This window comes from Dromiciops gliroides, chromosome 3 (genome assembly GCF_019393635.1).
Source record: "Dromiciops gliroides isolate mDroGli1 chromosome 3, mDroGli1.pri, whole genome shotgun sequence".
NCBI classification, from domain to species: Eukaryota; Metazoa; Chordata; class Mammalia; order Microbiotheria; family Microbiotheriidae; genus Dromiciops; species Dromiciops gliroides.
In genome coordinates, this window is record NC_057863.1 from 33141544 (window position 1) to 33164148 (window position 22605).

Below are 22605 nucleotides of genomic sequence, written 5' to 3' on the forward strand. Positions count from 1 at the left end.
CACTTAATAAATGCTTGTCGCCTTCTCTTTCTCCCAAATAACACCAAAGATGGGATTTTCATCATGGAAGTTATTTGTGGAAAGAATATTAACAGAGTAGAGGGAGAATATTTCATCCAGAATCTCTTCAGAAAGTGGAATTCATTCTCTAGATGGATCTTGTGCACTCTCAATAATGGAGAAACTATCTACTCATTCAATCATTCAAGAAGCAAGGGATCAGGGATGTTCAGTCTGAACAATATAAGACTTGGGTAGGCATAATACCCATGTTCAAGCATTTGAAGGACCGCCACCTGGGAGAGGAATCAGCTTTCTCCCTTTGAGCCCTGGAGGGCAGAAATGGTGGCAGAGGGGCACAGGTCTGATGTCAAGACAAACTTCTTCATAATCTGAGCTGCCACAAATTGGACTGGGATATTCAAAGAAGTTAGTGGGGTTCCCCTCCTTAGAGGTCTTCTAGCTGAGGCTACATGACCATGCATCAGTTATGTTGTAGTGAAGATTCCTTATGTGTATGGCTTGGGTTAAAGAGCCTTTAAAGGGTGTTGGATTTTTTTTTGGTTTTGGGTTTTGGGTTTTTTTTTTTTTTTTACCTTATGTGATTTGGTGATCCATTAAATTCTTAAGTTGAAAAAAAAGAAAAAAATTCTTAACTTGGGTTTCACTGTACTCATGAAATCATAGGTCTAGTTAAAGGGCAGCTAGGTGGCACAATGGATAGAGCACTATCCCTGGAGTACCTGAATTCAAATCTTACCTCAGACACTTACTAGGTGTGTCACCCTGGGAAAATCACTTAGCCCCAGTGGCCTTAAACATCGAGGGTCATCTCCACTTGTCCAGATATATATCTTGTCACTGGACCCAGATGGCTCTGGAGAAGAGAGTGAGGTTGATCACCTTGCACAACCCTCTCTCACTTAAATCCAATTCAGTGTAAGTCATGTTATCACCTGATGTCATGGTCCTATTCAAGAATGAAGGACAAACACCAACCAACCAACCCACCATCAACCAAGGTTGAGTTGAGAAAAAAATGGGGTACTGTTCTGGGCTCTGGAGATATCAAGACAATCAATAACAACTGAATAGTTCCTGCCCTCGAGGAGTTTACATTCTAATGGAGGTAGAGGGATTTTGTGTGAACACAAAGAAGTCAGTACAAATACACACACATTTTATATATATCCACATATATATACTGTGTACATATATGTATACATATATGGGCATATATTGGATATTGTGTCCATATATTGGATATTGTATATGTATATTGATATTGTGTATATATATATATTTGATATTATATATTGTGTATGTTGGATATTGTGCATATATTGGATACTGTGTATATATATTGGATGTCGGATACATGTTGGATATTGTATATGTATGTTGGATATTGTGTGTATATATGTTGGATATTGTGTGTATATTTTATTTGTATTACAGGGTATGTGTGTATGTACACACACACACAGACAGACACAGTAATTTCAAGAAAGAAAGGGCACCAGCAACTTAGGAAGGGCCTTGTCTAAAGGCATACCTGAGTATGCATGAAGCAGTGAATGACTACAAACTATCCCTGGAATAGTAAACATGGCATACATCTTTGTTTTCATTGGGAGGATGAGAAGAAGAGGGAGTATAAAATTTCAGAGAAACTGGAGGGAAGCAAAGCAGGTGATGAATGATTTTCCCCTTGCCCTACTCCAGTTTGCCATACGGTAGCTTTCTATTTGAGGGCAGCTAAGTGGTACAGTGGATGGAGTGCCAGGCCTAGAGTTAGGAAGACTCTTCTTCCTGAGTTCCAATTTGGCCTCAGACACGTACTAGCTGTGTGACCCTGAGCCAGTCACTTACCGTGTTTGTCTCAGTTCTTTATCTATAAAATGAGCTGGAGAAGAAAATGGCCAGCCAATTCAGTATCTTTCCAAGAAAACCCCAAATGGGGTCACAAAGAGTTGGACACAACTGAAACGACTGAACAACATTAAGCTTCCTATTTTAACTGTCTTCCAAACTAGGTACTAACCTTCATTGTCTGACTTCCTATGCTATGAGTGCCTTTAAGCTCACTGCTCTGGGACAAAGCCCCAGTCACATAACCCTAATGGATAATTTCAGACCAAATCTCACTGTCTTCATCTCCACAAAGGTATAACCTTACTTGAAAAACTAAATGGTTTAAATGTTCAGAGGCCACAAGAGCTAAAACTTGAGTTTTGATGCAAGAATGGATGAAAACAGAAGTGTTTTCTTCACCAATAAAATCATGGCTCAGAGTTTTCAATTCTCTTATATCTGTATGCCCTTCACTTGATAACTGGGCATGGAATAAAATTAGCTTGAAATCAAGCCCATTAAATGAAATCACCATGGTTGGTTAAATTAAGGGAATTTTATAACATTTACAGGGAGAGAGCTTAATGATGAAGCTTTCATATAGGGTTTTTTTTAATAGGATAAATCCATTTTAGGATGAATCCACTTCTAATGAATCACCTTTAAAAGGATTCTAGTCATGCAAAAATGGTGAAAGCCCATAAGGTGAAGAAAGACTAGCCTGGCTCCAAGAGTTTGCAAAACATGAATGGACAGAACGTTTGTCCGAGCTGCTTGTTTAATTCTGTTTTGTGGGAAACAGCATAAATGCTGGTTTATGGGGCACAAAGGATGCAGGGCTTTGTGAAGGGGGAGAACAGTTAGTGGAGTCAGCAAATCTTCCCATCTGAATGAGCCAGGAAGTGGGCACTGCCCAGACCAGTGCAGGACAAAATAATGGAGGAATCTCTAAAAATACCCAGTAATCCCTCTATCTCTTTCCCCTCTTTCTCTTCTTCTTTTCTTTCTTTTGTCTCCTCTTCTTTCCCTTTCTTTTCTCCTCTCTTCCTTCTTTTTCTCTCTCCCTTTTTCTTTGCCTCTACCCCCCTTTTTCACTTTCTTTTCTCTCTTCCCCCCCTCTCCTTTGCTTTGTTTCCCCCTCTGTCCTTTCTTTCTCTTTTCCTAGATCCTCTCCTCTCCTTCCCCTCCTTTCTCTCCTTCTCTCCTCCCTTCATCTCTCCCTCTTGTGTCCCTTCTACTTCCTCTCTCCTTCTTTACTCTTTTCTTCTTTCTCATTTCTCTCTTCTTTCTCTCTCTTCCTTTATTCTTTCCACCTCTTCCTCACCTCTTTTTTCTCTCTCCTCTATTCTCTCCTCCTCTTTATCACTTCTCTGCTTCTCTCTCTCCCTTTTCTCTTCTACTTCTCTTGTCATCTTTCTACCTCTCTTCCCTCTTTTTCTTGTTTCCCTCTCCCTGGATCCTTCTTCTCCCAGGTCTTCTCTTCCTCTTCCTCCCTCCCACCTCTCCCCCTGTGCCTCTACCTGTCTTGCTCCCCTCTCTCAGCCTTCCTCTCCTTCTCTCTAGCTAAAAAACGCACTAGAATCAGACCAAGTCCTGTTACCTTTATAAAGAATATGTCGTTTATTGCCTGTCACGACCTTTTAGAGGGTACAAAGAGGATCTCCTCTTCTCAAGAAGTTGGCAGCCCGAGTACCATGGCTACAGCATCTAAGAGATATTGTTTATAAAGACACACCTCAAACTATGCTTTGGTGACACAACATTTTTGAGCTCCTAAACCCAGGAGAAAATGAGGAGCTCATTGCAGTATGCTGGCCTGGTCCTTATCATCTTTGGAACACTGAGTATATTCTCTGGGATCTTTGCTTTCTTCCCAGTATTTTCCAACAAGATTTGGTTCACTGGATGGAGTGCCCGGATCGCTTGTCCCATCTGGAATGGAGCTTTGGTAAGACTCATGTTTTATTAAATGTAAATGTAACCCTCCTAAAATTCTCTAAAATGTTCATAGGGCGGAATTGTAGTGAGTTTCACACAGGGCACCACTAGAGATCATTGACTGAAATTGGCTAAAATAGAGATATATCATTCTTGTAATTACTGGCCTAATTGTATACTTCAATTTTGTTTTATGCAGTAAACAATGACTGATTATTCTGGTACGTCTGAAAATCTGTTTGATATTTTCCGTCTCTTTTTCCCCCCTAAACAGATGCTCAGAGATATTCTTGGAATTTATTTTCTGATATTTTAATTTTGAAAATATGAGCATAAACTATGTGAAAAGTAATAAAAATAAGAGGAAGAAATGCATGCTGCTACAGTCGCACTGAGCATCATTTCATCTTGACTGGATGATTTGACTTGACTTTGAAGGCATTTCAGGATTATGCCATGTTCTGAGGGGTGATGAGCAGTTGAAGGAACAAGGGATTTTTAACCTGAAGAAGTGAAGACTTGGGGGATCACAATTACTGTCTTCTACTATCTAAAGGACTTTCATGTGAAAGATGCCTTAAACTTGCCCCATAAAGCAGAATGGAGAACAATGAGAAGTTAAAAGGAGGCAAATTTCTACTTGATATCTTGCTTGTGGAGTGTTGAAAAGGGGATTGTTTTCTGGGCATGGTTTAGTCCCTTCCAGCTCTGAAATGCTGTTCTTCTAGTATAACAGATATCAAGTTTTATTTTACAACTGAGTCACAGTGACACGAATACTCAACTGGGAAGGAGGAAGCCTGGGTTACCAGTCAGTTCTGCCATTAACTAGCTTGAGAAAGCCCCCTTTTCTCTGTGGACCTCAGTTCCTTCATCTGTAAAATGGTCTCTAATTTCATAGTCAAATTGCCTTCCTGACAGTTAGGCAGGGCCATGGATAGAGCACCTGGCCTGGAGTCAGCAAGCCCTGAGTTCAAATCTGGCCTCATATCCTTAGTAGCTGTGTGACTCCTGGACAAGACACTTCATGTCTGTCTGTCCCCATTTTCTCAACTGTAAATGGGGAAAATAATACCCCTACCTCCTAGGGTTGTTGTGAGGTGCAAATTAGATAACATATGCAAAATACTTTGTAAACCTCAAAACCCTATATAAATGCATGATCTTCTTATTCCCAGTACTTTGAACTCAATGAGAGCTAGCATAAGCAGGCACTTAATAAAATAATTGTAAAATTGAATACATGTAACTGAAGACATCTCTCTTGAAGCTGTTATTCAGAGGACAGGTTTATGAGAGGGCAAGGGCAGGGGGAAAGAGGAAGGAAAAAAACATCTATTAAATACCAGGTACTGCGCTAAATGCTTTACAAATATTATCTCATCTAATTTATCATGCAACAATACTGTGACTTGCACAGGGTCAAATGGCTACTGAATGTCTCAGGATGGATTTGAATTCTTCCTTGAATCCAGACCCAGCACTCTTTCCACTTCACCACCTTGATATCCCAGGTCAGGACTTAGGGTAACAGGAATATCCCTGAAATAGGAGATGGAAAAATAATCTCTACCTGGCATTTTTCTATAAGACTAGCCCTGTTGATAAGAAGACATGACAATCCCTAGCTCCCTTCTCCTTCTGACCACCGGGGCTCTGTCCTTCACCATCTGCCTAAGCATATCCTAGGTTGTACATATCCCTTATAATATGCATCATAAATGGGGCAGTTAGGGGGCACTGCAGTGGATAGAGCACAGGCCCTGGATTCAGGAGGACCTGAGTTCAAATCTGACTTCAGACACTTGACACTTACTAGCTGTGTGACCCTGGGTGAGTCACTTAACCCTTATTGCCCCACAAAACCAAAAAACAAACAAAAATAATGTGTATCATAGGGCTCTTTGTACAGTAAATAATAGATATGTATTGAATTGATTCACAGAATCATAATCATGACCTTCTGCGTCATCACATCCAGTCCCCTCCTTTTACTGCTGAGAAAAAGCTAAAATTACTTGTCCAAGGTCATACAGCTAGTTTGTGTCCAAAGCCTGGCCTAAACTCTCTATTCTGTTCCCTTTACCCAACGCTGTATTACCTTTATATACCATACGACCTCCATCCTTAGCTCTTCTGCTCTATCCTGCCCCCTATTAGAATCCTTTGCCCAAGTCCCTTGTTACTTATGAAACGCTGACCCCTTTGTTTCTGGGCCATTTATGTGAATCCCTCCATACTCTACCCTTCCCCCACACACAAACACACCACATACTTTCCCCTCCTCACTCAAGCAGGTAGAAATCCCCTATCCTCAGTGCAAACAACACCTAAAAGCTGCAGCCCAGCTTGGGTTTCCAATAAGCCAAAGTAGGGGAGGAGGTGGAAAATGGAGGCTCACCCCTTCAGTGATGTCTTTTTTTTTTTTTTTAGTGAGGCAATTGGGGTTAAGTGACTTGCCCAGGGTCACACAGTTAGTAAGTGTTAAGTGTCTGAGACAGGATTTGAACTCAGGTACTCCTGACTCCAGGGCCGGTGCTCTATCCACTGTGCCAGTCTAACCTTTTCCCTACTGACTCCCCTGTGGAACTCCCTCTTTTAAAAGACACCCTGCCATTTTGATAGTCTCTCCTTCCCATCATTGCCTTCTGATCTTATCTTAAAAAAATAAACAAACCCTTATTGACATTCAAGGTAAAATGTACATTTTAATTATGTCAATTTTTTATTTTTGCCAATGGATCACCAGCCTCTTCAGAGACCAGAGAAAGCAGGCTTAGTATTTCAAAACTTTGTAGCTTCTTGTTCAAGGATCTCCAAGCCCAAGCACAAATATTAACCCCCATCAGGTAAATGTAACTGAGATTTATATAGGGCTCTAAGATTGAGAACTGGGAGGCACCTTTGAGATCTAGTCCAACCCCTTCATTTTACAGATGAAGAAACAGAGGGCTGGAGAGGTTAAGTGACCTTAGACAAGGTCACACAGGGAATAATAGCAGCACTGAGTCTGAACTCAGGTCCTCTGACTTGGGAGCTGGTGGTCTTTCTCCTGTGCTCCCAAAAGGGTTTTCCATAGATCATCTCTGAGCAATGCTATGAAATAGATTTTCTTATCGCCACTACAGGTATCATTATCCCTGTTTTTCAGCTGAGGAAAGTGAGGTTCAGTGAGGTCAGATGCCTTTCCCATTATCAAATAACTAGGAAGGGTCAAAGTTCTCCAGATGCTTCGCACATATTGGGTTCTCATATCCTTGTTCTGCCCCCTTATACAATCAGGGTCCTTTCCCAGACTCCCCAAGCTAGGCTACAGAAAATATCAGTCACTAAGAAACAGGCAGCAGGGAGTAGGTAAAATTCTGTAGTTCAGGCTCTGGGTTGCAAAGAGAAAACCTGCGCTAATCCAAGCTCACTGTGGGATTCTCTCTCTCTCTCTCTCTCTCTCTCTCTCTCTCTCTCTCTCTCTCTCTCTCTCTTTCCTTCCCTCCCTCTCTCTTTCCCTCTCCCTCCCCCCCCTCTCTTTCCCTCTCCCTCCCTCCCTCTCTCCCTCTCCCTCTCCCAAAAAACTGAGGTGCCAAATGCTTAATATGCTAGCTAGCCAATTGAACCAGGACATTGTAAGAATTAATGAGGCAATGGGCCAGGTTCTCCCAGTATCAAATTGCACTGGGAAGCTACATTAATTTTTATCACATTGTTATTGAGGATGCTTGAGCTGTAACTTAGTAACCAAGTGGTCTGAATGAGTTACTTATTTGAGGGGGTGGGAAGGGAAAAATAGATAGAGATGAGGACTCTAGACCGTTGATTTCATTAGCATATGGAATCTTTATTGTGGAAATTCCTTGTATCAATGCAGGTCAGAAACTTTTGGGCAATCTATAGTCTTAGAGAGTCTCCTGGGGGCACTGAAAAGATTATGTGACTTGCCCAGGGTCACACAGCCCTTATGTATCAGAAGTAGGCTTGAACCCAGGTCTTTCTACCTCCAAAGTTGGCTCTTTATTCTGTTTTTTTTTTTTTAATTTTTGCAGGGCAATGAGGGTTAAGTGACTTGCCCAGGGTCACACAGCTAGTTAAGTGTCAAGTGTCTGAGGCTGGATTTGAACTCGGGTACTCCTGAATCCAAGGCCAGTGCTTTATCCACTGTGCCACCTAGCTGCCCCCGGCTCTTTATTCTGGAAAGAGTTAATCCGAATTTGTAAAAACACCCTCTCCCCAAATTATAATATAGACCCTGGGAAACTGATTACACCATTCTGGGAAAATGCTTTGAGTTCTTTGGGGGGTATTGCGGCCATGCAAACCCCAAGTTACCATATTTACTCTGATAATTCCCCATCACCACCCGTCTGCTTTCCCCATGCTGGCTAAAACAATGATGGGCTAGTGGGTGGGAGGAAGGGATTAAACAAATATTCGGGTCTTGTTCTGTGGCCACCCTCAGTGACCTGCATTAAGTGAATCTTTGGGATTCTTAGCCCTTTTTCACAACAATAATTCCCTCAGAATTACACAGCAAAGAGTGTCAAACTGAATTGGTCTCGACAATGCCTAACATTCCTTCCTTCCTTTCAGCAATTCCTCTTGGTTCCATGTGAAAATTGCCTTCAGTGAGCCTTTTTGTGTCTGGGAGAGGCAGAAAGAAAAGAGAAGGGAAAGGGAGATGATTTACAGCTGATTACAAGTTGGTGTTTGTTTTACTTTTTTTTTTTTTTTGGCTTTCCATTTCTTTCAATTTTCAAGTTCGGAGCTTAACTGCCTTTGGCCCAAGGAAACAAGGATCAGGCAGCTGCTGTAAACCCAGCTTATTTTGCTTTCCCTCCACAGGCTTGGGGGTATGTTAAAGAAACAGAACCTGTGCTCACAACACTGAGGAGGCAGAAAAGAGATGATATAAGGATGGAGTAGGTGAGAGGCAGGAGACAGTGAATACTAAATCTGTACTCCCAGAACTGTTGGCCAACTGTCTTCTTGGTCCTTCTCACTTTGTGGGCAGAAAACCCTCCCCTAAGGGGGATCGCTATTTCCAAAAAGGGGAAGGGGTCAAGGAAGGATTGATATGAGGCAGATCAATTACTTGGGAAAACATAGAGCACTGGATTTGGAGTCAAGACCATTTGAGTAGGAGTCCCACCTTAGACACTCTCTGGATGACCCTTAATTTCCCTAAGCCTTCTCTGTTAAAGATGGAGAATACTGTTTCGAACTTCATAAGGTCCATAGGAAAGCAAAGGAAATCATTGATGAATGTGCTTTTGTAGAGCTAAAAACACACTCTAAATGTAAACTGTTATTTTAATTAATTAATTAATTAATTTGGTTTTTTGGTGAGGCAATTGGGGTTAAGTGACTTGCCCAGGGTCACACAGCTAGTAAGTGTTAAGTGTCTGAGGCCAGATTTGAACTCAGGTACTCCTGAATCCAGGGCCAGTGCTTTATCCACTGTGCCATCTAGTTGCCCCTATTTTAATTTTTTTTAAATCAACATTTAAAGGGTTAGGAGAAATGATAAGGGTTTAATCCAGTGTAGCTGACAGCAGAGTGGAATTGAAGAATTTACTAGGAAGAAGGAAGAAAGCAAGGAAGTATTTATTAAGTGACAGGCACTATGCGAAGTACTTTACATATGTATCTTATTTCGTCCTTGAAATAACCCTGCAAGGGGACAGCTAGGTGGAACAATGGAAGAGCACCAGCCCTGGATTCAGGAGGACCTGAGTTCAAGTCCGGCCTCAGACCCTTGACACTTACTAGTTGTGTGACCCTGGGCAAGTCACTTAACCCCCATTGCCTCACCAAAAAAAAAAAAAAAAGAAAGACAGAAAGAAAAGAAATAACCCTGCAAGGTATCATTTTAAAGTTGAGGAAACTGAGGCAGACGGAGGGTAAGTGACTTGCCCAGGGTCATAAAGCTAGTAAGTGTCTGAAGCTAGATCTTCAGATCAGACTCAGGTCTTCCTCATTCTAGGTCCAGCTGGATGATGAGGAACTTTTTTTTTTCAGGGCAATGAGGGTTAAGTGACTTGCCCAGGGTCACACAGCTAGTAAGTGTCAAGTGTCTGAGGTTGGCTTTGAACTCAGGTCCTCCTGAATCCAGGGCCAGTGCTCTATCCATTGCACCATCTAACTGCCTCCAAGGAACATATTTTTTAAAGGAGCTTTGGAAGGGTAATGCAGATGGCTTTGTTCTTTTTTTACTTGTATTCCCATGGCCTGGCATGGGGCCATCTCCGGTTGTCTTGACTTTTGTCTTGCCACTGGACTCTAATGACTCTGGAAGAGAGAGTGTGGCTGATGACTTTGTGCAGCTCTGTCACTGAAATTGAACTCATGAGCATATCAAGACATCGCTGTCATTGGTCCTCTTCGAGGAAGGACACGCAACTGCTTGCCATAGTATTCTGCTTAATAAATGCTTGTTAATTGAATGATTGATCACCATGGCCTAGTAGCTAATGTAGAGGGGACTAGACAATCAGAGCCCAGTGCTTAGGAGAACAGGTAATGTGGTTTGCCTGACGCCATCCTGTTTGTGGATGTTGGATGTTGCACATATAATGGAGAGCTCTGCTCTCTACCACGGACCACATGCAGATCATCTGTGACTATTTCTTTTTTTTTACTAGATGGTGAGTCAAAAAGGGGATCTTTTTGATTGGCTGCCGAGCTATAGCTCGGTGTGCATACAAATATCCTAACTCAATGCCTTGCTCTAGGGTATCCTGTCTTCTAATCTGCCCCCCACACACACACACCTTATACAAATTTCTTACAAGGTCCAGTCCTATAACCAACTGTTTAAGTGAGGCTAAACACCCACCTTTACCTCTTCATTGCTGCAGGAGTGTCAGTATCCTCATATTGCCTTCTGGATATACAAAGCAGTAATGCTTCCCAAGTAACACTCAAGTAGAGACCTTTCCAAGCCAAGTACCTCTATCAAAACTATTCCATGTCCCAAGTCATCATTCTTTTTTTTTTAAGCAAGCTGCCAGCTAATCCAAAAGCTGGATCTCTGCTATTGGGTTAATGGGTGCCCATAGATTAATATATTACTTCTTCCACACAACATATTTAGCTATTTGTCTTTTTAGTCATTTGGTGGGAACTGCCCAGGGAAATAATACTAAAACCCAAATAGGAGCAAAAAATGGTCAAAATTTCTGGCAGGCGGGTGGAGGAGAGATTCTTTAACAGTCTCTCAATTTACAGAGCATAATTACTCACTTTCTTTGTCTGCTCCTAGGACCAGCTCGCCTTTTGTCCAGGTGAACAAGGCAGGGGATAAAATGTGATCTATGGGTGAACAGGAGGCAGGCCATTTGTTTGGAATGTAGAGTGAGTGAAGGGGAGTAACGAGATATGTCTAGAAAGATAGAGTGGATAAACAAATTATGGTATGTGAAAGAAATAGAATACTATTGTACCATTAGAAATAATGAAAGGGATGGTTTCAGAGAAACCTGGGAAGAATTACATAAATGATTCAAAAGCAAACAGAACCAGGAGAATAGATGACCCTGTAATCGACAAAGAACTCTGAAAGATTTGAGGAACTCAGATCAGTGCAGCAGGAGCCACCACTGCAGAAGAATAGTGATGACTCATGACAGAGAGGTGATAGACTCAAGGTGTGGAAGGGGACAGCAGTGTATTTTGGGATATGATCATGGCCATCAAGGGAATTTATTCTGCTTAACTATGCATATTTGTTACAAGGGTTTGTTTTTTTCTTTTTCTTCTTTTGACTGGGGAGGAGAGGCTGGAAGGCAAGGAAATAAAAGTTTGTTCATTCAAATCATGGAATTGGAATGTTAATGGAAATGGAATGTTAGTTTAAATCATGGAATCTCAAACAACTGAAAATCAATATCAGTATTAATACTAATAGTGGAATGTGTTATTGTTGATATAAATATGGTCCCTGTTTCTCATTCCTTGAGAGGCAATGTTGGGGGTGAGGGTGGGGAACAATGGGAAGGTCACTGGCTCTGAAATCGGAAGAGCCTGAGATGCTTACTACCCACCCATGTCAGGAGCAAATGATGTAACTTCTCTGCACCTCTGTTTCCTCATCTACAAAATGAGGGGGTTGACCTGGATGAGATCTGAGGTCCCTTCTAGATCTATAATCATTTGCTTTACTGTTCCCTATTCATTACCCCCACCTTGTACTCAGTAGCTTATTTTTCTTCTCCCTTTACTGATACCTTTCTGACATATAGTCCCTCTGATTTATTCCATCTCCCTCCACATCCCCCAAAATAAACATGGCTGGGAAAGGGGGAACTTTCGAGTGCACTTAAGTGGGGGGACAGTCCATGCTCTTCCCCCCCCCCCGCCATCTCCCAGGCCAAAGAAGGTGGTCGAGTTGTGCCAAGTCTTCCTACTGCCTTCTACAAAGATGACTTTGCATATCTCGTAGCTGCATTACTGCACCCTCCTCCCTGAAAGGTCTTTTTCAGAGTTCTGTGTAAACAAAGCAAAATTCAGGCTAGAGACAGCCCTCACCAAAATACCATGCCACAGTAAGCAGACAGCATTCTCCAGCTTGGGAGGGGAAGAGAAGGCAGTACTCATGCCAAAATAGTTAGAGGAAACTGGAAACTGATCATCCGAGAGTTTCAGCTCTCTTGTGGGAGGGAAGCCAGCAGAGGGGGGATCAACCCTCCTCAGCTGCAGTCCTGCTTCAGCTTTTCTTCATTCAATTAACCACATGTGCATCAAATGTGAATCCAGGTCCTCTTCCTTTGAAAATATCAATTGTAAATGAGTTTGATCATGATCTTCCACCCCGACATCAGCATTACAATGACTCTCCGTCTTACTTGGGTTTTCTGGTTGTTTTATTTACACTGGCCAGATCTTATAGGGTCCCTTGGAATCTTTCCGATTGCAGAATGAGAGAGGCCAGTAACCACTCACGACTACAGATGGTTCAGCTTTTATCCATGGGATCTTTATAGGATGGCCATGCCAAGAAAGAATTTTCAGGCTCAGCTACATGAGGAACCTTAAAAAAAAAATCTCAAATTCTTCAAATCCAAATTTCAAAATGAAACGTGCCAGGAAAATAAAAATCTAGGTCTCAAAACAATAAGCCTGCCAGACCTGGAAAGAGTCAGTAGTCTACAAAAGCAGCAAGCCACAAAACCAGCTTGGTCAACGTCCTGGATTTCCTTTTTCCTTAAAATTGTTGATACAATGTGTAGCGCCACGTCGATCTGTCCAACCAGAGACCTGAGTGATGCCATTTTTAGACCTGCTCACATTCTAAATCTTGTTCCAGGCTCCTAGCTCTTCTTGGGCTCCTCTTTCAACCACAGAACATTCCACGACACATGATTTGTAAGTTGGGAAGAAATAGTCTCGAGCCCGACTGACCACATGGCTCTCACTCTTCATACCTGGTTCGCAAACCCAAGCGAGGACCTGGCAGGGTTTCTCAAGGACTCTCCCTCTCTGTTCTGATGCAACCTTTCATTTTCTTGTTCAAAGATCTCTATCCTGCACACAGGGCCCTCTTCCCACTGACACAGAACACATGGCTTCTCCTTCTCAGGCAATGGTATCACTGAAGTGAAAACAATCAAGCCGCCATTCTGAATCAATTCTTATGGTGGATCTTGGTTACATGAGAAAGTCACCCAGTCTATTGAGTTACCCTAAGCCACAGTGACTTAGAGAACAAACGTGGGGGAAAAAACATCCTTCCCTCGGTTCTTGGTTGTGTGTTCTCTAACAAACTTACCTTCTGTCTTCCCTGGGAATAATGATACTAATCAATATAAAACATAATGGCAGGGCAGCCAGGTGGTGCAGGGGATAGACCACTGGCCCTGGATTCAGGAGGACCTGAGTTCAAATCCAGCCTCAGAACTTGACACTTACTTAGCTGTGTGACCCTGGGCAAGTCACTTAACCCTCATTGCCCTAATAATAATAATAATAATAATAATAATAATAATAATAATAATATCCATAAACCTACCAGCAAGCACATTGGATAGACTCATCTTCATGACTTCAAATCTGGCCTCAGACACTTGCTAGCTGTATAACCCTGGGCAAGTCATTTAACCCTGTTTCCCTCACATCTGTAAAATAAGCTGGAGAAGGAAATGGCAAACCACTCCAGTATCTTTGCCAAGAAAGCCCCAAATAAGGTCATGAAGAGTTGGACACAACTGAAAAGCACCCATCTAACTGGGTTGTTGTGAGAGTTATAGGATCATAGACTTGAAATGAGGAAGAGACTTTAGGGGACATCTAATCTCTTTATTTTACAGATGAGAAACTGAGGCCCAGAGGCGGCAGATCAAAGGAAATTATGTGCATAAATCATTTTGCAAGGCTAAAAGGATTAAAAGAGGCAATGTGGCATAACAGATAGGAGTCTTGAAGTCCTACCTCCTACCCAAACTGACTGTGTGACCCCCCAACAAATCACTGAATGGCCTTAGAGCCCCAGACAACTCAATCATTCAATCCTCTGGCACTTATTAAGTTCCAGGCACTGGGCTAGTTTCTGCCCACTCTGTTGCAGATGAATTTCTACTCTGCACCAATGTAAGGTTTGTTCACAGTGAGAGTTCCCAATATTAGTGGAATGATATATATGAATGCCCTTAAAAAGTATTCTATGAATATCCATGATTGTTATATTAAATTAATGTATTAATTAATATTCATTTTTAATTATATCAATTTAAAAGGTTATAAGGTAAAAAATATATCACACTTCATTGCCAGAGAGGTGGCAAACATCCTATGTGGGACACCAAGTCTCTGGGTAACTTTCTCAATTCCATAAACTCTACAAATGAGAGGGCTGTACTAAATGACCTCTGAGTTTACTTTCATATCCAATAATGATAACAGTTAACATTTATATGGAAACATTTGTATGCAAAGTTCCTTATATATTTTGTTGTTGTTGTTTTTAGTGAGGCAATTGAGGTTAAGTGACTTGCCCAGGGTCACACAGCTAGTAAGTGTTAAGTGTCTGAGGCCGGATTTGAACTCATGTACTCCTGACTCCAGGGCCGGTGCTCTATCCACTGCGCCACCTAGCTGCCCCAAAGTTCCTTATATATTATCTCATTATATCTGAACCATACAATTACTCTGGAAAGTAGGAACTATTGTTATCTCCATTTCATAGATGAGAAAACTGAAGTTGAGCAAGGTTAGGTGACTTGCCCAGGGTCACACAGCTAAGTAAATGTCTGAGGCAGGATTTGAACTCAGTTCTTCCTGACTCCAAGTCTGGCATCCTGTGCACAGTGTCCCCTAGCTCACCCTGCTTTGTTTTTGTTTTAATCTTAGGATCCTGATGAATCAGTTGCCAGTAGGAACTATGCCTTTTTTCCAGTGATAGTTTATTTAACTTGTTCTTACCCTAAGGTCTTTAAATCTGGATCTCTTGTTTGACAGAGGGATATGGGGCTGATAACTTTGCCATTTGTAGCCTTTTCTAGCTCATGATAGACCCATCATGCCATAAGATGAACTGAGTCCTTTCTAGTCAGTCATTAACTCATTCATTGATATTTTTTCTCTATTTTTCTTCTTACAGGTAGTTACTGTTGGCATTTTTGTCCTCTGGGCTCACAGAAAGCAGACACAAAGATCTCTGGTAAATTTTACAGATGTTTACTATGGAAACCAAAGGGCTATAAGAGACCTTAGAATTTATCTGGTCCAATTCTCTCCACTTTAAAGATGTGGAAACTGAGGTCCTGCAAGATTAATGACTTTCCAATGACCATCCAGTGAGTAATTAGCAGAGGAAGGATTTAAACTTAGATTCTCTGACTCCCTACCCTGTGCTATACCTTCAGAATTCCCTCTAATGTCCTAAAGTGATACTTTTTTAAAAATCACCCTCATAAAGAGAAATCTTTTTTGAGGCAATCAGGGTTAAGTGACTTGCCCAGAGTCATATAGTGAGTAAGTGTCAAGAGTCTGAGATCATATTTGAACTCAGGTCCTCCTGATTCTAGGGCTGGTGACCTATCCACTGTGTCATGTAGCTGTCCCCTAATGATGAATCTTTAATCTTCAAAGGAAGAGGAATTCCATTAATTGAATCTTCTGGTAAACTGGGGGTTAAACCAGAAAACTTTATTTCAACCATTGATTCTGAAAATCTTGAACGAATCAGTTTACTTTACTGCCTCTTTCAAATAAAAGTAGAATAAAGAAAAAAAAATCAAAGGATCATATGAATTGGCATTATAAAGATAAGATGTAGACACTCCCCCAAATTGGAAATATGGATAAAATGCCCATGATGAATTTTTCCTTTGTACTTTGTCTATGCCACAGAGGGGAATGTAGGCTTGTAGGATCATAGACTTAGAGCTAGAAGGGACCTTAAGGGTCATTCATTGTAACCTTCTCATTTTACAGATGATAAAACTAGAGCTCAGAGAAATTAAGCAACCTGCCTGAGGTCAGCTAGGTGGCGCAGTGGATAGAACACTGGGCCTGGAGTCAAGAAGAACTGAGTTCGAATTGTCTCAGGTGAAAGATGAAATGACTGAGGAAACAAAGGTTCAAGCTTCAGAGCATATTGATTTATTAAGCAATGCATGCCAATTGCCCAACAAACCAGGACCAGGCTTCCTCAGTTTAGGAATGGACCTAGAATACAGGAGGAGACAGACTTTTATGCATTAAGTTCAATCAACCAAAATAAAACCAATTAATTAAAAGAAAATTAACCAGGATACAAAATTGGGTAATCTGATTTCTAATTGGAGGAAAGGTTTTTTGTTGTGGTGGTGGTTTGCTTTTTGCTTTGCGGTGCAATGAGGGTTAAGTGACTTGCCCAGGGTCACAAAGCTAGTAAGTGTCAAGTGTCTGAGGCCAGATTTGAATTCTGAAATTCCTTCATCCAGGGTCGGTGCTTTTTTTTTTTTTTTTTAGTGAGGCAATTGGGGTTAAGTGACTTGCCCAAGGTCACACAGCTAGTAAGTGTTATATGTCTGAGGTCGGATTTGAACTCAGGTACTCCTGACTCCAGGGCCGGTGCTCTATCCACTGTGCCACCTCGCTGCCCCAGTGCTTTTTTTTTTTAAACCATCTTTTTTTTTTTAATAGACTTTTATTTTCCAAAATATATGTAAAAACAAAATTTTAACATCAATTTTTTTAAAACTTTGTATTCCAATTTCTCTTCCCCCTTCCATTCTGACCTCCCACCCACAAAAACCCAAGCAATTCAAAATAAGTTATACATGAGTAGTCATGGAAAAATTCCCATATTAGCTAGTTGTGAGAGAAAACAGTAAAAAAACCCAAAACTTCAGATTAAGGAATTGTCAAAGAGGAAAAGAAAAAAATTTTTTTTAAATGTGTTTCCATCTATTTTCAGATCAAGCTTAAGGTACTATGTACAGGTTTATAATGAACAGGATACTATCAGAAAAATCAGGGTCAGTGCTTTATTCACTGAGCCACCTAGAGGCTTCTGGAGGGAAGATTGAGGACTTTCCAAGTTTGGGAGTCAGAGAGTGACCAGGTGTGATTCCCTGAAATCAGAAAAAGAGGCGCCCCACTCCTCCTAAGTGTCAGTATTCAATCAAAGGAACATGGAAACAATAAGTGATTAACCACCAGTTCAGGCAGTTTTCAGATAAGACATAAGGGTTTGCTTGAGATGTATAAAGGTGAGAAAACTCCTTGCATTTAATCTTGGGATCTGCCTGACTTTCTAGTTAGCATAACATAGGTGCAGCAGCTTCCCAGCCACACAGGGTAGGTTTAAACCATGCAATAAGGTTTTCTCACAATTCCTACAATGGAATAGTTTTCTCACAAGACAGAAATTGGACTAGACCCATAACTGAGTAGAAAGGAAACCCAGCTAGCTCCAGAATTAAGTCACAAGATGGGGTCAGTCCATTTCACCCAATTCCCACTACCACTTTCTGTTCTAATCCCCTTAATTCCCTCAAAATCTAGCTTCAGACACTTACTAACTGTGTGACTCTGGGCAAGACACAACTTCTGTTTGCCTCAGTGGCTTCGATTGGAAAAATGGAATAATAACAGTACCTACTTCTTAGGGTAGTTATGAGGATCAAATAATATTTGCAAAGAGTTTACAAGAGTGCCTGGCACATAATAAGCACTATATAAAAGCTTATTCCTTTTCCCTTTTCTTCCCCCAAGGTCACAGAGTAAGATATTGATAGTCAGAACTCAATTAAATCCAGTTAAAAATACATTAAATGCCTACTGTTCTAAGCACTGAAGGAAATCCACTGTTAAGAAGACATGTTCCTTGTCTTTAAATTGCCTGTAATCTAGTAAGGGAGATAAGACAGATACAGCATGGTAGAGTGGAAGAGAGTGGATTAGGTGATCATTAAGATCCCTTCCAACAATGATCCTGTAAATAACTAGAAAAACAAATGCCAAAGAATGCTCTAAGGGCATAAGAGAGGTATGTTCAAAATACTAGAAGAGTTCCAAGAAAGTATAGATACTACTAGATGGGTGTGGCAAGCAAGGCTTCATGGTATAGGTTATATCTGAGTTGGCTTCCAAAGGATGAGAAGGATGTTCATAAGTGGAGCCTATGGGCCAGGTACAAAGAGGCATGAAAAAATGGTAAAATACAAGGTTGGCCCTAGGAAAAGGGAACAGTCCATCTGAGCTGAAGGAGAGGGTATTCCACATAAAAGAGCAGCTTCAAAGGAAGAAGACAGACAATAGAGGTTAAGAAGCTTACCCTCCATTCAGTAGGCAACAGGGAGCCATTGGAGGATGGTGAGCAGGGGAATCATATGATTAGATTCATATGTGCAGAAGATTAATTTATTATGTAGAGGTAGAAGACTAACTCTTTCAAATGAGTGTTTTTCCTTAAAATTTCATAACTATTGCTCACAATTTCCTATCATATGATCATAGATTTTTCAATTGAAAATGACATTAGGGGGCAGCTAGGTGGTGCTGCAGTGGATAAAGCAATGGCCCTGGATTCAGGAGGACCTGAGTTCAAATCCAGCCTCAGACACTTGACACTTTCTAGCTGTGTGACCCTGGGAAAGTCATTTAACCTTCATTACCCTACAAATAAAAAAAAAGAAAGGAAGGAAGGAAGAAAGAAAGAAAGAAAGAAAGAAAGAAAGAAAGAAAGAAAGAAAGAAAGAAAGAAAGAAAGGAAGAAAGAAAGAAAGAAAGAAAGAAAGAAAGAAAGAAAGAAAGAAAGAAAGAAAGAAAGAAAGAAAAGAAAGAAAATGACATCAGGAATCATCATCTAATCCCGTTTTTATAGTTGAGGAAAGTGAAGCCCACAGATATCAAATGACTTTATTCACTGTGATTGATTCAATATGTCAGGGAGTTGTTGACTTAGTGGGTATGGGAACTTTCTCTGCCAATGCCTATTCAAGACTGACACCCATTTATAACTTACTAGATAAGTCTTAAAGGGTTGCTTAAAGTTTAGAGTGGTATGATTTGAACTCAGCTCTTCCTAACTCCAAGGCCAGTGCTTTTTCCACCAGGTCACACTACCTCTTCTTCTCTGTAAATATAAGGGAACAAGAGGGGAAGTGTTACAGCAGGGATTTCATCTTCCAGTGAATATATAGGATATTTCTTCTACTTCCATGTTTATTAGAGAAAACTGGCCTTGGAGCCAGGAAGACCAGAATTCAAGTCCCACCTCTGGCTCACACTGTCTGTGTGATCTTGGACAAGTAAGTCAGCTCACCTCTAGGTGTTCTAGGCATTTCAAGAGGAGATGCTGAAGTATAATAATAGAAGGACTTTCCTCATCTTGGAGTTCCCCATACTAGTAAAATCAGAGATCTAGTCCCTATCCCTGTCATGCCCATATTAATATTGGTGTATCTTCAAGGCTTTGTTGCTCAATGGAATGACTCCCTCTCTTGTCTCCCTTGCCCCAAAAGGGCAGAGACACCACCATCCAAACATTAGGGTGAAAGCCTGATCTTTGGCTGATGATAGCTTTTCTCTCTTTTCTCTGATGGCTGACAAGCTATTATGTGGGCCTAATTAGAAAGGAGAATACAAAGGTCTGGGAAAGAGAGGGCAAACCTCTTGCCCTCCCATGCCTAAGAGGATGAAGAAGAAGCCAGGATGTTTTATTTCATGTTACTAGGAAGACTTGGAAACAATCCCCATGAAAAATAACAATTCCTTTGTCTCCTTTTCAGTGGGAAACCAGCTTTACCTTGACCATCCTGAGTGTCATTGGATGCCCACTCCAAATGGCAATTGCCCTACAATCTGCCCTTCTGGGGCCATATTGCTACTACTCATTCTCAGGAATTGCTGGAACTGATTATCTGGGTTATGCAGTGACATTCCCATTTCCGTATACGAGATACCCATCAATATGTGTGGATCCACCCCACTACGAGGAGTACCACTTGATCCTACAAACCCTTGATCTGGCTTTTGGCTTGGCCATGTTCTGCATGTCTCTGGCTGTGCTGGTCAAGCTTTCCTTGAGGCTCTTCTGGTTTGGAGACTTAAATGTAAGTCCTAAGGAACCATGGCCCCATTCAGGAATAAGGAGATGATAGGCATATGGTCCTTTGTCTAGTCAGATCCCAACTGGATGATCATATGATAAGCAGGACAATGTTCAGAGGAGGGAATCCACAATGGGGAAGGACCTTAAGTTTATGCTACCTTGAGAATCAAGAATTCATTGAAATCAATGAAATCAAGAAGCACCTATTCTGTGTCAGGTGTTGGGAATACAAAGATAAAAAGGGAACATACCCCAACTTCAAGGGATTTATGCTCTCTGGGGAAAGGCAAAATGGACGTATATAAGTGTGTATAAATATATAAAAATAAATCTAAATAATTTACAGAGAGAGGAAGGCGTTAAGATATGTTGGAGGAATTGGGAATATTCTGCCTGGAGAAGAGAATACTCAGGGAGACACAGCAGCCATCTTTAAGGATTAGAAGAGAAAGAGGGAGTCAGTTTGTTCTGCTTGGCCCTAGGAGACAGAACTAGAGAGAAAGGTTGGAGGTCACAAAGAGACTTATATAGGTTTGATGTCAGGGGAAAAAATCCTCAAAATTTGAGCTATCTAAAAGACGAGTGGGCTGATTTGGGAATGGGTTTCCCCCTCCCCAGAGATCTTCTTTAAACACATGACTGTCTAATAAATTAATCTTCCTAATATATTGAACTGTTCCCAAGGCTCCCCTGTCCAGAACACTTCCCTGGTCCCTCAAAGTCAGGATAACCCCTTATAAGCTATATTGTAATGGGTATACTTTGGTTGATTTAGACCCTGACTTTCTTTTCAGTTCTGCAACCCTGTGTTTCTTTCCTGATTCATTCTTTTTTTAAAATACCTGATTCATTCTTAATGAATACCCACTATGAGTAAGCCACACATCCAGTGACATGTTGACATGGTGGCTAAAGGTACATCCATAATGATCATGACTCAATTCCTGATTATGTCCAAACCCTTTCGTCTCAGAAACCAACCAATGAAGGGAAATCCAAAGCTCAGTAAAAAGCTAGAAGGGTGGGTGGGCTGGCTGCCACTGGATTGCTCCAGAAGTTTGGCTTTCCTAATGGAAATATTGCTAACATTAGTCAAATGCAAACATCTCCATTCAGATCCTCCCCCTTGGAGCTCAGGCGAGTGTAAACAGCATATGCTTTTTGGCTGGAGAGTAAAAGAAACCCTCGCTGACTTTTCTCACCATAGATGATGAAGATGATGAAAAGCACTCAGCCACCAACATACCCCACAAACCATCAAGTTAATTCACCCAGCCTGTCCTGAGCTCCGACGTTAAGTGACATATTTTGGGGTGGAGGGGAGGTGGTTACAGTAGGGGAGTTTGTATATTACCACTTCAAACAAGTTTGGAGATAGAAGGAGGTATGAACGGAACAGGAAGAGTGACTCCCCCCTTTTCTTTCCCACTACCTCCTTCTTCATCCTGTGACTCATATCCCTTCCCTGATGGCTTCTCGCTCCCATGTCTAATGGAAAGAAGGGATAACAGGAGGTGAAAAGAAAAGAATTTCAGAAGTGATGGTGGAATTTCTGTTATAAAAAAGAGAAGTTTCAGATATGATGATGAAATAAGAAAACCCAAGCTCCCCCAAGAAGAACTAGACTCTTATTCCCCTTGCTTTAAACTATATGCTCCATGAAGGTAGGAATGATCTCATTTTTATAGAATCACACAGCATGACACATAGTAGGTGCTTAATGTCACTTAGTGTCAGGTGATTGTTCTACCCATCTTTGAGTCCTGACTTTAAGGAAATCCAAAATTATGCTCCTTGAGAAGACTGATGGAACTAATCCATCCTGGATTGTCCCCCTCCTTCCCTACTCTAGGCAATTCCTTTTGGAAGGTTGTAGCTCAAAACTCTCTTCTCTATCTCTTTGGTCAGCCCTCCCTCTTACCACCACCACCACCACCACCCCTCAACTTCTCTAGGCAATACATTATTTCATTAGATCATTTGATTCTCCCAATAGTCCTTTTAAGCATATGGGGCAATTGCGCAGAGCAAAGTCAGGAGGGAATTAGAGAGCCTTAGACTCACTCTGGCATTTCATTTCTGGGAATACCAAGAAATTGGGGGTATAGGAGGAAGAGAACTTAGAGGAAAGGTGAGGTTTTGCTAGAGAAACTGTCCTACTCTAATCTCTAGGGATTTGGAGATTCATGCTGGATCTTAGATCTAAATCTGGAAGGATCCTGAGTAGTCACTAAGTCCAACCTCCCTCCTCATTTTAAAGATGAGGCCAGAGAGTGGAGGTGCCT

At 41.3% G+C, this 22605-nt stretch overlaps 1 protein-coding gene across 1 annotated transcript; it reads left to right on the forward strand.

Annotated features, from left to right (window-relative positions):
* Window positions 1-3643: 3643 nt before the first annotated feature.
* Window positions 3644-21329, forward strand: TMEM212 (transmembrane protein 212). The gene is made up of 4 exons (XM_043993324.1): window positions 3644-3802; window positions 15377-15436; window positions 19998-20321; window positions 21294-21329. The coding sequence occupies exons 1-4, from the start codon at window positions 3644-3646 to the stop codon at window positions 21327-21329; spliced, it is 579 nt and encodes a 192-aa protein (XP_043849259.1).
* The last annotated feature ends 1276 nt before the right edge of the window (window positions 21330-22605 follow it).

Bases quoted from the DNA above. Each gene is read 5' to 3' on its own strand.
- TMEM212 (XM_043993324.1), top strand. From the start codon at position 3,644: ATGAGGAGCTCATTGCAGTATGCTGGCCTGGTCCTTATCATCTTTGGA. The intron at 3,803-15,376 runs GTAAGACTCATG...TTCTTCTTACAG, and splicing joins CCATCTGGAATGGAGCTTTG to GTAGTTACTGTTGGCATTTT. The intron at 20,322-21,293 runs GTAAGTCCTAAG...CTTTCGTCTCAG, and splicing joins TCTGGTTTGGAGACTTAAAT to AAACCAACCAATGAAGGGAA.